We start from the raw sequence: 13106 nt of genomic DNA on the forward strand, positions 1-13106 counted from the left end.
TGTTCTGTCATTTACAGCCATTACAATTGCATAAAAAATGTAAGCTAGTATTGCCAGTTGTTCTGGATGGAGTTGTTGCTAAGAAAATTAATATTGTGAAGCTCCAAATAGACTATTACAATGTCAGTAGTTTCCATGATTGGACCAGGATTGCAATTTAATCACTTCTTAGATTGATACTATGTTGAATTTTGCTTAAAAATGTTATTTTCTCCCTCTTTTAAAACAAAAAAGTATTGTCACTGTACCATATCAAAACAACTATATCCTCAATTTCCTGAATAAATAGGTAATGGGTTTCTTCTGTTTGGCTGAACATCAAACTTATTTGGGTTATCATAATAGCTGCATTAGTTGAAAGCAAATGATGCATTGTGTTAATACAAGTTAATGAAGTATAAATGCTAAAGATTATATATTATAATGACTATAAATTTTAATTTCCCTCCTTGTACATTTTGCTAAAAAATTCCATAATGCAAAAATCATAGCCTTAATTCACAGCCCTTACTGCTGCATCTCTGGAAGTAACATATGGGAGGTATTGAACATTTGCACCTTGTGAAGCATAGCAAAGCATCCTTCCGTTTACATTACGCACACCACCATCTGCTAGTGCTCAATCCAGTGGAGGCCTAATGGGATAACCTTGGCTAATATGCAAGTGATGGGTTCACTTTGCTCTCTGGTGACTCCAGCTGAAGGATCAGCACTGCAGTCTAATGCCTCAGGTTCCCCAAGAAACTACAGACCCAGACAACAATTGCTTGCATGCCAGCGGTCACTGTTGCCCATGGTGACCTTGGCGCATTCCTCATTTGCCAGAGAACCAGTCTGGACATATGCATTGTGGTGTGACTTTGCAGAGCACCACAGTCTGTGTTGTGCAAAACTCATTATGCCTGGGGGCAGTCGGGCTGGGTGGGGCAGTGGTTAGGGTTCTGGAGCCCAGGCCAGAGGGTCCAAGTCCAGGCTTGGACACACCCCTGGAATCGACCGGTAGACATCCATTTTCCAAAGAGCGGTTCACTGGTTTAGTGAGTAATGTCAAACTGAAGGACTGTAAGTTGCCTACTGAGAAAGGTGTTGCCTTCTGAACGCATGAATAATGTTGCTTGTATTAAGAAAAATGCACACTGTGCCCAAACAGCAGAGATGACTCAGAGCACCTTTAGAGACAGCGCTATCGGTAGTGTCCCCGTTAGAAACAGAAGCGTGTGCTAACAAGCGCTAGCCAGTTATGCGTGAGCGCCTTACCATCTGGTTTACCCTGACAGCAGGAGAAAGAGAAGTGTGTGATGTCACCGGAGCGTCCCTGTGACCCCTGTCCCACTGACACACTTGAGGGAAGTGGTGGGCTGTGCGGGGAGTCTCTGCTGCCCCCTGGTGTTTAACGCAGACATGGCTTCCCTGCACTAAGCTTTTCAACACAGCAGAGCTGTTACCCTTCAGGATCATCAGTCATGTCTGCTAAAATGGGATATGATCCACTGGGGAGATCCCAGGGAAGACTTCTGTTTGAAATGCTGTTTTAAAGGGCACATTGTGTATATCCAAGGAACAGCACGCACTCTCCTACTTACAATATGCATAAGTGATCTGCTCAGTGCTCATACAGGGTTGGGTCATTATTACTTAAGAAGCCCATTGAATCTAGTGTTCTCTGAGAGTAGTCTGATTATGGCTGTACAAAGAAGATATTAGTGAAAATTTTCCCTCTGCTCTTTGCGGGCCCTATTTGTGACACCTTTGATCTTTAAAGTTTACTTGGCATTGTAATGAACATGTGTTTTATCAGAATTGTCCAATGGCTCTTTCTTCTTCCATAAAGAAGTAAGTAAACAACAGTGAAACAAAGGCAATGAGTAGTCAACCTAAACACACACACACACATACACACACAGTTTATGGAATTTAACGAGTTGAGTAGCAGTTGGTTGCAGTTGGTTGCAGTTGACTGGGAAGGTTAAATCCCTCAAATAGAATCAATATATACTCAAGCTGTCTTTCCAAGCCAAAAAAGTCTCTCCAGATGCATCCTGGAAGAAAATCTATATTTAAGTAAGAGAAAACCTCCCTTCATTAGCTTGGTTTGTGGTCGCTGCCCTTTTAGCCGAAGTTGCTATGTGTACAGCTCTATTCTATGAGCATTCATGGGAAAATGCAGACTGATGGCTGTTTTAATGGACATTACCTTACCTCTTTGTGAGCAATATATCTCCCTTTCAGTAAAATAAATTAGACCATCTGTCATTGTGATAAGGGTCTTATCTTAATAGGAATTTCGGAAATGAGGACCTTTTTTTAAAGCAGAAATGTATTTAATTATAGCAAACCTCTTATCTTGGCTTGCTGCTTCATGAAATGGCATCATAATTATTAAATTATATTATATATTAAATTTAATGTGATATAAGCTAATAGTTGCATGTCACAAATTAGGTAAAAAAAAAAAAGCTTTTACTTGTTGACACACAGTAGAGGTAAAAAAATTCAGTTTCAGTGATTTAGTTTGCGATATTCATTATTATGAAATATAAATTTGTAGTTGCTTATTTGTAATGGTACGTGCTCATATTTCAGTGTTACAGAAATGCACATCGTGATCACTGAAAGCTTCTGCCTTCGTTTATTAAATGGCTAGTCATTAATATAGCTTCATTCTAATTTTGTATCATAATTTCCATTTGGAAAGTTTTGGCAAGGTACTCAGATTAAGTACTTTGTCTAAAAAAATAGTTTTTAATGGTTTAGCTGAGATTTTAATTTCTTATTTTAATATTTAATATTTATGGGAATATTAAAACAGCGATTTAATTGAATTCTACAGGTTAAATATAATTTAGTTCTGATATCTGTATTTCTGTTATGATTGAGCTTGGACAGGTGTTTACTAGAGATAGCAGCTCATTGGCAACGTTCATGAACCTGTTTAGTCGCCATGGATTTTGAATCTAATTTCATGCATGGGCCAGAATATTAAAATGACTCTTAGTGGACTTTAATTTGCTGATTGGCTGCATCAGGTGCCTTCTCTGGAAATCATAATTGTTCAGGAGCCCCTGTTCAACAGTGAACCTAGTCCTGGCCTAGCCAGCGGAGACATGCAGCCAATGTTTGCTAATGAATTGAGCACTGAACATGCATTGGTGACCCATCACTGGAAAGCTACCAGAATGATAATGTCAAACACCTGTATTTACAGAAGTTGGAAGTGTATGTCTGTGATACTAGTGGCTCAGATGAGTGAATGTTATTTTAAGTCAGCCACCCAGACGCCAATTAGATTTGTACTGAGTCTACTGGATATGGTCTAACACCTATTTATTGCTCTTATTTCATTCTGGTGAGAATAGTAGGTATGTTACCCATTTCTAGGGATGGGAATTGATAAGATTTTATTGATACCGATTCCATTACCGATTCTGCTTATTGATCCGATTCTTTATCAATTCCTTTATCGATGCCTGATACATTTTCTGGGTGTAAAAAGAGTAGGCCTACATACAAGTTTTCAGCGTCAACTTACTTTATTTTCCAGCCTGAAATGCGATCATATTAGTAAATGGCTACACATGTCATGTAACGTGCAAGTAGTTGGCTATCTCCGTGGATATGACTTAAATGTTTTTAACAGAAAATAAAACAATGAATGCAATTTTATCCACAAAAATAGCTATACAAAAAGGCAAAATAAATGTTGTGGTCACGATTGCTGTCGTAGAAACCTTCAGTTCACTGAATTTGCATAATAAAATTAACCAAACATGGGCTTACATTTTCTGAACCTCGGTGATATAGTGGTGTAAGTAAGACTATTTAACAACTAGAAAGGTTACAATTCCTGAAGGAATTGTGTGGGCTTGCTTCAAATTCCAACTGGCACTGTCCTCAAGCCTCAATGCATTTCAATGAGGGTGCATAGCTCAGAAGAAGCACAAAACCATCCAGACCCACGGCGCACCGTAGCGTTACATATACAGCCGGGGATCAGCAAGTAGCGATTATGTTCCAGGGATTAGTCATATCCTAAAAGTGTCATGAGTAAAACTTAGCTAACTAGCTAGCTATGGCATGTCCTCACCTCTGTAACGTTATTTGTTGTCCTCCGTGTGTCCATACATCTGTATCGTTGGTTGTAGCGTCCGTGTGTCCATACATCTCTATCGGTGGTTGTAGCTGTGTGTCATTAGCTCCTACTCATGCATGCAGGATAGCCTCCGTACGTGCTAACTAGGTTAACTAAAGTAGGTGAAATGCGAACATGTTAGGGTTAGCTAAAGTAACGTTAGGCGATTAAGCTGTGCTTAAAAATCTTGTACCGTTGGAAGTACGTCCTACTAAACGTCCTTGAGTAAGTCAGTGACCACCTGCGCATGCGTCCTACTAAACGTCCCACTCAACGTTCCAATAAACGTCCATGAATGAGCCTCTATGGAGTGACCACAAAAAAAGTTCAATATTTCAAAAAGTTTTGAATATTTCAAAAAACTGAATACAAGCAACAATGTCTAGAACTAGCCGGTCATTTTGGTGTACACTACAGATGATTCAGAATGCCGCTGCCCGACTCATCTACAACCTTCCCAAATTCTCCCACGTCACTCCTCTGCTGCGATCACTCCACTGGCTACCGGTTGCTGCCAGGATCCGGTTCAAAGCCCTGACCCTTGCCTACACTGCAGCCAACAGGACAGCCCCCATCTACTTGCAGGACATGATTGGATCCTATGTCCCTGCTCGACCACTCCGCTCTGCAGCAGCAGGGTGCCTTGTAACCCCTCCCACCCGACCAAAGGGATCACAGAGCTTCTCCACCCTAGCTCCCCAGTGGTGGAACGGACTCCCCGTCCCTCTCCGAACCTCCCCCTCACTACCCATCTTCCGCCGTGGCCTGAAGACTCATCTCTTGAGACTATACCTAGACTAACCACCACCACGCTGTATATTTCGCTCCAAATCCCCCCCCCCCCCTTTTTCATGACACTTGTTACATGTTGCCCCATCCCAGCACTTTTTGGTAATTTGTTAGCTAGCTTCTAGCACTAGCCAGCGGTACGCTTCTATCAACACAATGCACACAGCGCTCGTCATACGCTGATATGCACTTATAGCTAGCCACCGCTACAGCATTTTCATTAATATGGGAGCATGCAGCTGAAATCCTCTATGGAAAGCATCCTCACAGCGATATTATCTACATTCAGTAGGTAGTGTTGTGCATATCCCGCTCTTACAGCTCGTTTCCAGCCCAAACCACTGCAACTTTTTTTTTGTCAGTGACATTTCCTTCTGACATCTACGACGGCAATCGCAACCACAACATTTATTTTGCCTTTTTGTAGCTATTAGCTATTTCCATGGATAAAATCGCACTTATTATTATTATTTATTGGTAAAAACATTTACTTCATATCCAGGGAGATAACCAACTACTTGCATGTTGCATGACATGTGTAGCCATTTAGTAATACAATCGCATTTCAGGCTAGAAAATAACCCGTTAATCCAGAGAAATTGCCGAGTTGTCTTAGAATCTTTATCACAACAGAATGCATCAAGGCTGGCAGTGTCTGCATAGCAACGGACGCTGTAATGAAACTTTAAGTACGTCACGATGGGTATAACAGCTGTTTTAGAATGTCAGTATGTCACCCGGATCATTTTTGCAGCTCGGATCAAGTTTGTTGTGACAGCTGCCGCCCAAAACAAACACCTGAGAGAGGCAGCGTGCTGCCCGCCTGCGTGCCTCCCCTAAGGCGTTACGTCATTGTTTTGTAATGTGCACCTGTTGTAAAAACATGCTGGCATCGATAAGCGGAATCGATAAGCTCGGAGGCATACGATTCCAATTAATAGGACAATTTGGAACTGGTTCTCAACGGGAACCAGTTCTCGGTTCCCATCCCTACCCATTTCATAAATGAGCGATGATTTGTTCCTGTGTGTTATGGTGATTTGTGTTATTGTTTGGACACTCTTCTCTTTATAAAACTAGAGATATTACATCACTGAAATACACTGCACTAATTCAGTCAATAAAAAAGCTGGTAGGACGCAGTACCACATTGAAATATGAAATGCTACTTCAAATACATTTTGTGTATTTAAAAAAAGAAAAAATATTACCCACATCAAACCTTGACAAACCTCAAATTCTATTACTTTTACGTGACTACAAAGATCTGATATAACCCACACCACTTTAACACTGAAACAGTGGAAAGCAGTCTGCATGTTCTGGCAAGACTGGCTGAACACAACGGGTTAGAGCTTAGAGATTCTCTAATTGGCTCTCACCAACATGGTCTTCTTGACCTGTTGTGTGCTAGTTTCCAAACTGAATGAGCCGGCTTTATCCTCTATGATATGCATCCTGCGTGACTGCAGGGCAGACCTCCTATCAGGAAATACAAAGACCAGCATGACAAAGCTGGGGTCCTCTTTCATTAGCATAAAATAAACCCTGCTCTCACTGCAATACTCATTGTTTCACTACCCATTGAGGTCATTGGATTTCCCTGTAGAGGTTCAGTCAAGCCCATTTCCATATTTCCAAGCAGGAGAAAGTGAAAGGAAAAAGGATTTGCCTCCCGAAGTTTAGCATTGATGTGCTAATTCCAAAGGAAAAGATTAACCTGAGGTCCAGGGGAAGTGGTGTCTATTACAAGAGAGTTTGAGTTTGAGTGTGATTTAGTTTGTAGTTTAATGAATGCCTGTACTGTATATACCACCATCAAACATTCATAGCTATATATATATATATATATATTATATGTGTGGGTGTGTGTGTGTGTTTTCTCTCTGGATACATCTTCAATTTTGCATTTTTATTTGCTCAGGATGCCCCAGCTGTTCTTTATTATTAGTACCCTTGAAGCCAGTGTAGCACAGCAGGACAGTTGTGCCCAGTAGACCACTGCCATAATATAAAAGTTGCATGAAGCATGTATGTCAAAACATCATGATGAATTCTCACCACAACAATAAAAGCAGCATACTCTGATGCTGTCTGTCTGCTGGGCAAATAATTTGTCACAAAAGATTTACATGTCATGAGCTTCTATTACTGTACCAGTTACAGAATTGGCCGTTTTAATTCCATAATTAAGTATGAGACACAACATTGGAAGGAATTAGGAAAAGTCCTGAACTCATAAGAATTTTGCAAGAATTTTCTTCTTGCATTTCTTTAGAAGAAAACTGCTGCCCTCATGGGCGTTTGGAATTCTTGGACAGGCAGGGCAGATAGTCATGGCGCCAGTTGCTGTATGTTTATAGTAATAAATCATGAAGAAATGCTTTCCTGTGAACTGGAATGCATTGTTACTGTGTCCTCAGAAGCTCTGTGTTGCATAATTTTGTATGCTCAGCAGGTACACCTATAAAAGTGACTGTGTGTACAGTACATGAATGTCCTTAAATGGTCAAGGCATTCCTTTGCTAGCTCACTAAATTAAACCACGCTAAATTTTTTCCAGCATTCACATAGGTCTCATGGCCACTGCTGAAGTGAAACTTATTCGCTGTTTTGATATCTTGTGTTCTTTTATTTAATCCATTTTCAAAAGCAAATGGGGAAAAAATTCTTCTTTTCAGGGGTCTCTTTTTGGCGACTTTTCGTCCTTTTTTCAAAGGTTGTGTGGATGTGACATTGCTAATCTGGCTTATTGTACATGGGACCCCTGGGATTGGAGATAATGTTTTGCAAAAAAGAATCACAATAATTTCCTGTCATTCAGTAAAAGCGTCCATTTGTCCATTTGTCCATTTGCAAGCTCAGCGAAACGGCACGAGGCACAGATGTTGCCAAGTGAGATCAAAGGTCACCTTTGATGGAGGTTCAACTGCTCGGTCATGTGAATCCTTTTTGGCAGACATGCTGTCTCATATACCCACAGTGCCTTGCTTTGTCAGATTTTCCTTTTCCCAGTTTTTACTTGATCGATGCACTGCCTCAGCACCTGAGTGAAACTGCAAAAAAATGCAAAAAAAACACAAATATTCATATTTCAATTGCGTAGTACAAATATATTTAATAAAAACTTGTTTTCTTGTCTAGCTTTGATCAACAGACTCTTATTACACATTTGAAACTGTTTATCTCCCCATTGGCATTTAAAAACCTGCACCTGCTTACTGCACTGGTATCTTTGATACACAGTCTGCTGATTTCCAATCAGTCTCCTTCTCTCTGCCTTAGCCTCCAGAGTGTTTCAAAAGTGAATTGGGTGCTTTTTCCTCAAGAGGTGAGATCCTCTCATCCTCAAATGGCTATTGAACTCCTCATCGCCTTCTCTGTCAGCCATGTTCATTTCCTGTGTGTGAATCGAAATGTGATCGGAGCACGCTGTAGAGCAGTGGGGGGCATACCTGTGATTACCAGAGATACAGGCGTCTTAAGCCATTCAACATTATCAGCACTGACTCATTACCACTGTTGGAAAATCTTACAGCTCTCTAGAATCCAAGTAAATCTGAATATCCTGTACAATAACCATGAAATTGCCTGTGAAAGTCTCAGCTGAGGTATTGGTTGCTCTCTGATTCAAGCAGATTTAATGTTATGTTAGTGTTTGGTCATCATTTCATGTCTGATTTTATTCAGTTTTTGAAATGTGTGTTTCTCTGGTCAAACTCCCTGGTGACTAGCATAGATTGGAGAAGGCTACTTCCAAAGGATTTTTAACATACTTCATTATTTCTGTAATAACTATTGAATATTGAATGTTTCCTATTGATTTAAAAATACTTCAGTATGGAGGCACCCTTGAGACCTCAAGGAATTTCAAGGCTAGTATGAGACTTTAGTATTTTTCAATATTTTTTATCTCACCATCTTATTTACCAGTGCATATTATCCAATATCTCAGAACCACATCTGCATGTTTTACTGTTGTAGTGGATACAATGGATATTATTTGCACAGGAAAGGATACATTATAAACATACAGATGCACTGCGTAGTAAACATGTAGTAGACTGCTACAACTGAAATTGCTTAAAATATACTCTACTCTGAAGTTTAGTGTGGGAATGTAGAAAAGTTGGCACATCCAAACCCAGCCTCTAATTCGGCTTGTAATTTGGGGTTTGGGGTTTGGAGCGTACTCAAAACAGAGGAGATCCTGTCATTCCCTTCCACAGAGTGTACGCTTCTGTTCTTAAATACAGACTACACCGTGCCCTGGATTTATTGCGGCGATGGAGGGGGGCGTAAAAAAATGGGACATTAAAAAGGCGGTCGAACGAAGCCCAAACTGCAAGCAATAATTCGGCCAAGCTAATTGCCCCGGCCGTTCCACGCTGCACTTCATAGGGTCGCAGTGGGGTCTGTGGTCTGTGGCCTCTGAGAGAGAGCGAGGGAGAGGGAGAGAGAGAGAGGGGGAGAGAAAGAGAGGGGAGATCTCATGAAGAATCCCTTTGTGATGGATGAGCCCTTGAGGTGAAGAAACCCAATTTGAGGGGGGATGTGGTGGTGAGGGTGGGGGCTGAGGAGGGTTTGATGGGGGGGGGGGGGGGGAGCAGTGGAAGGGAACACTTCCTCGTTGTGTCTCTCCGTCAGCTCCGGCGGGTTCCCTCGCTCCTCTTGTTTGGCTTGGCTGGCTCTCAGAGCTGCAGCACCGCGGAGCCCCGAGGTTTCTCTCTCTCTCTCTCTCCTCCTTATCTGGAGCGCGCGCCGCGTCCATCTCCGGCACAGCGGCTGCGGGAGCCGAGGGGAACGCAGGGATCAGAGCCTCTCCGTGGACGGGGGGGGGGGACTGCGGGGGCCTCGCACGCCGCCGATGACCGGCTCTCGAGACTCTTGATTGGGCCCCAGCGGGCAGGCAGCGGCCGGTGTGGACGCAGGACATCCGTCGAGGACGATGAGCGTGCTGTTGTGGCGGTGGGAACAAAACAACATCGCCATGAAACTGGTAACTAACTGCAGTCTGCAGGTTTGCTGCACAGCAAGTGGAAACTGACTCATGTTCAATATCCGTTGCCTTTTTCGGCTGCTGTAGATGCAGTGAGAGGCAACTGCACATCAGCACCAACCTGCTAATATTAGCCCAAGTTTCAGTTTCAGATTGATATGGATGGTTATCGCAGCAGTCCAAACTTGGCTTTCTCTGAGGCATGGCTTCTTTTGATTCATTACTTGTTGAGTCAGCTTCGTTGTCTGCTTGGAAACAAGAATAAGTGCTTCCAAAGGATTTTGTATCATTTTTGTGTTGGATGTGTGCACTTGTTTTCTCTTTGTTTTAACTCAGCCTTTAAAGGTACTTTTGCAAGCATTGCAAATTTCATCCTGTATCAAGAGCAAATTGGTAAACTGTTTGGAGAAATACATTTTATTTTATTGCACATTCTCAATGTATTGCAGTTTGGGCTGTAGACTGGCAGTACATGGTTCAGACAGCGATGTATAATTGGAAAAATCTAGTAGTCCATTGTTAATAGTAACCCCTAACATGGGATGACAGGATGATGGTTTGATTTTGATTCTAATTTTTATAGCATCTCAGGCACAGCATTGGACAGTGTGGGCTATGTAAAAAAATCTCATTTTAAAAACAAGTATAAAACTATCCTCAACTGTCCACTGTTCACCATTACCCATTTAACATCAATAGATTAACCATATCCAGAGTACTGCTCTCGCAAGTGATTTTATTTTATGCAGTATTGCGAGCCACTCGAATTGGTCAGAGGATTATTTCTGGCTGTGGTTAAGACACAAATGCACAAAATTTGGGGAGAATTCAGTTTTGTGTATGTTCTACTACAAGGGAAGAAAACCTATTGACAAGTGCCAGAATGGGCCATATGCAGTATCCTTCTCACAGAGTGTACAAGTTTGACCCTAATTAGACCTCAGGCCTTTGGTGACCCACAGGTTGGGGGCAGGTGCTCCATAGCTCATGCTCATGCTCTGCTTTTCCTTCCAATTTCCCATTTTCCTCACCATGAGAGTGGCTGTCCTAAAGACTAAACACTGCCAAAGTGTGGCTTGGGAGGGGGGGCAACCCTGTCAGTGGTTGTAATAACACAGACGCGTACCATGAGCTATTCTACATTAACACAGATGTACGCAGTACACTGTAGCCGTGTGTGTGCGTGTTTGTGTGTATGGTGTGTGTCTGCCTGCCTGTGCGCATGTGTGAGCGTGTGCCTGTTCATCTTCAGTGTGTGTGGTTAATGTGCTGGATTGGTCTGTCTCATTTCTCTAAAGAAGGAAATGTATTTCCAGTCTGCCCTGTGTTACCACAAGCAGCCCTATGAAGGCACAAATGGGCAGTATTTTTCCATAAGTTTCTTCCACGGATGGGCAAGAAGTTTGATGGAAGCCAAGTCAGTGTGACCATCTTATACTGTAGCAATGTCATTTCCAGTGTTTAACTGTGAATGCTGAAGGTTTTCACAATTAAATTCCTCTTTCTTCAGTTTTTATCTAATTTGGTGAGCATTAGGACACTTTTCCATTTGTTAATAGCCTGATTTGTTTGTGAAATGAATTCATATAGCATCCACATTAGTATCCTCATCCCACACATACAGTATGTTAAGGAAAATTATTTCATTGGGGATTAACACTTTGTTGGGTGAGCTTGCTGCAGTTGGAGCATATGTAACAATACCTGTGCCCAGTGGCAGGCTGGGATACAGAGGAGTACATTCTGTAGCATAGCGAGGTGGCGGAAGAACATAATAAAGTGGAAAGATGTGGAGGATCTATTACGGATATATCATTAATTTGAAGCTGACAGCTGTCTTAGCTAGTTAGAGATGATTAGAACTAATTAGCCTATGTTTAATCTCCTCCATGGAATCTGCTGCCTGGGTGTTCTCTCATTAGCCAGGGATATTGGAGCCTTGATAACGTGACCAAAGCAAACTCAGTTTCACATTATGCAAAGTTCATTAACAGATGTTCTTTATGTTTCATACTGGAGATCAGATGGTGTTAAAATGGTTTCATGTGTGTCTTCTCTTGAGCAGGTGCATAGAATTTATTTTATTATTTTTATTTTTTTATTTTTTATTTGTGCCATTGCATGATAGTAATGAGGGTATGTTTGTACCTATTCTAACTTTTAAGCCTTTTTACTGTGTCTTCTATCAGGCCATATTCCCCATAGTTGCAGACACAGTAGCTGGACTGCCTTTTTTAGGAAATGTTTTAGCTGATGCATTTTTTCCCAAATTGCTCGGAAGCCATGCTGAATTTGTTGCAGTGATTCTTGTGAGGACAGAGGAGTCTGTCATTTTTTCCGTGACCTGAAGGTTATTTGGAAATATTGCATTGGCCTGGATTGTAGAAAATATTCTCCAATCACAGCATATTTTCACAGAAATAGATTGAAATTCTCATTTCCCATTTTTCTCTGCAGGCATTTGAGGGGTCTCCTTAATTAATGTTTTTGTTGTTTTGTTGTTGTTTTTTTGTTGTTGTATAGGTTTTATGTTGCTTAACATCACTAAAACGCAAATGCAAATTAACTATGCTAAGTAAGAACCAAAGTACAAATCCTGCATACATACAGATTGCATCCATAACATACTGTCAAAGAAAAATACACCATGAATGGTGCCATAACCTGAAATAGTACAAAAGTTAGGACTCTTGGGAGGGGGACCTAGTTGTACTTTGAGAGGGGTCTTCAGTCTACATTTGAAGATGGACAACATTTCTGCTGTCCTGGCCACTGTGGGAAGTTAGTTCCACCACTGGGGGGCCAGAACAGACAGACATCATGCCTGGGATCAGGGACTACAGAAGGAAGGTATAGCCAGTCACCCCGACTGCACTACTGAGAGAGCTGACCAGAGTGCAGGGTTGGAAGATTGATTGGAAATATGAAACGGTTTCATTTCTTGCCGTTTAAACTTAATTTGCACAGTAACAGGCTTCCAGTGAAGTGAGATGAGGAGGGATTTGACGTGACAGATTGTACACAAGTCGCAATTGCTGCATGCTGTATTTATTGCAGGGGTGGCAACTTCACACGTTAAACTGGCCTTTTGTAGTTTGACGGTTGCCTTTGTCTAAAATCCACAAAGAACACAACCACACAGTCAGTGAATGCAGTAGTGGCCTGGAAAATTAAACATATTCGTTTTGG

At 41.6% G+C, this 13106-nt stretch overlaps 1 protein-coding gene across 12 annotated transcripts in view; it reads left to right on the forward strand.

Annotated features, from left to right (window-relative positions):
• LOC118228537 (neuron navigator 2-like) overlaps positions 1 to 13106 on the forward strand; it is a 189554-nt gene that overhangs the window by 85257 nt on the left and 91191 nt on the right. Inside the window, exon 1 of one of the 12 annotated variants that reach the window (XM_035420146.1) lies at positions 9717 to 9917. The exons of the other annotated variants lie outside the window; for them this stretch is intronic. Coding sequence (XP_035276037.1) covers positions 9867 to 9917 — 51 coding nt within the window. The 5' untranslated portion in view covers positions 9717 to 9866. Of the gene's footprint in view, positions 1 to 9716; positions 9918 to 13106 lie in introns of those variants that run through there. 12 annotated transcript variants of the gene reach the window in all.

The sequence above is a fragment of the Anguilla anguilla genome, chromosome 5 (assembly GCF_013347855.1).
Source record: "Anguilla anguilla isolate fAngAng1 chromosome 5, fAngAng1.pri, whole genome shotgun sequence".
In the NCBI taxonomy this organism is placed as follows: Eukaryota; Metazoa; Chordata; class Actinopteri; order Anguilliformes; family Anguillidae; genus Anguilla; species Anguilla anguilla.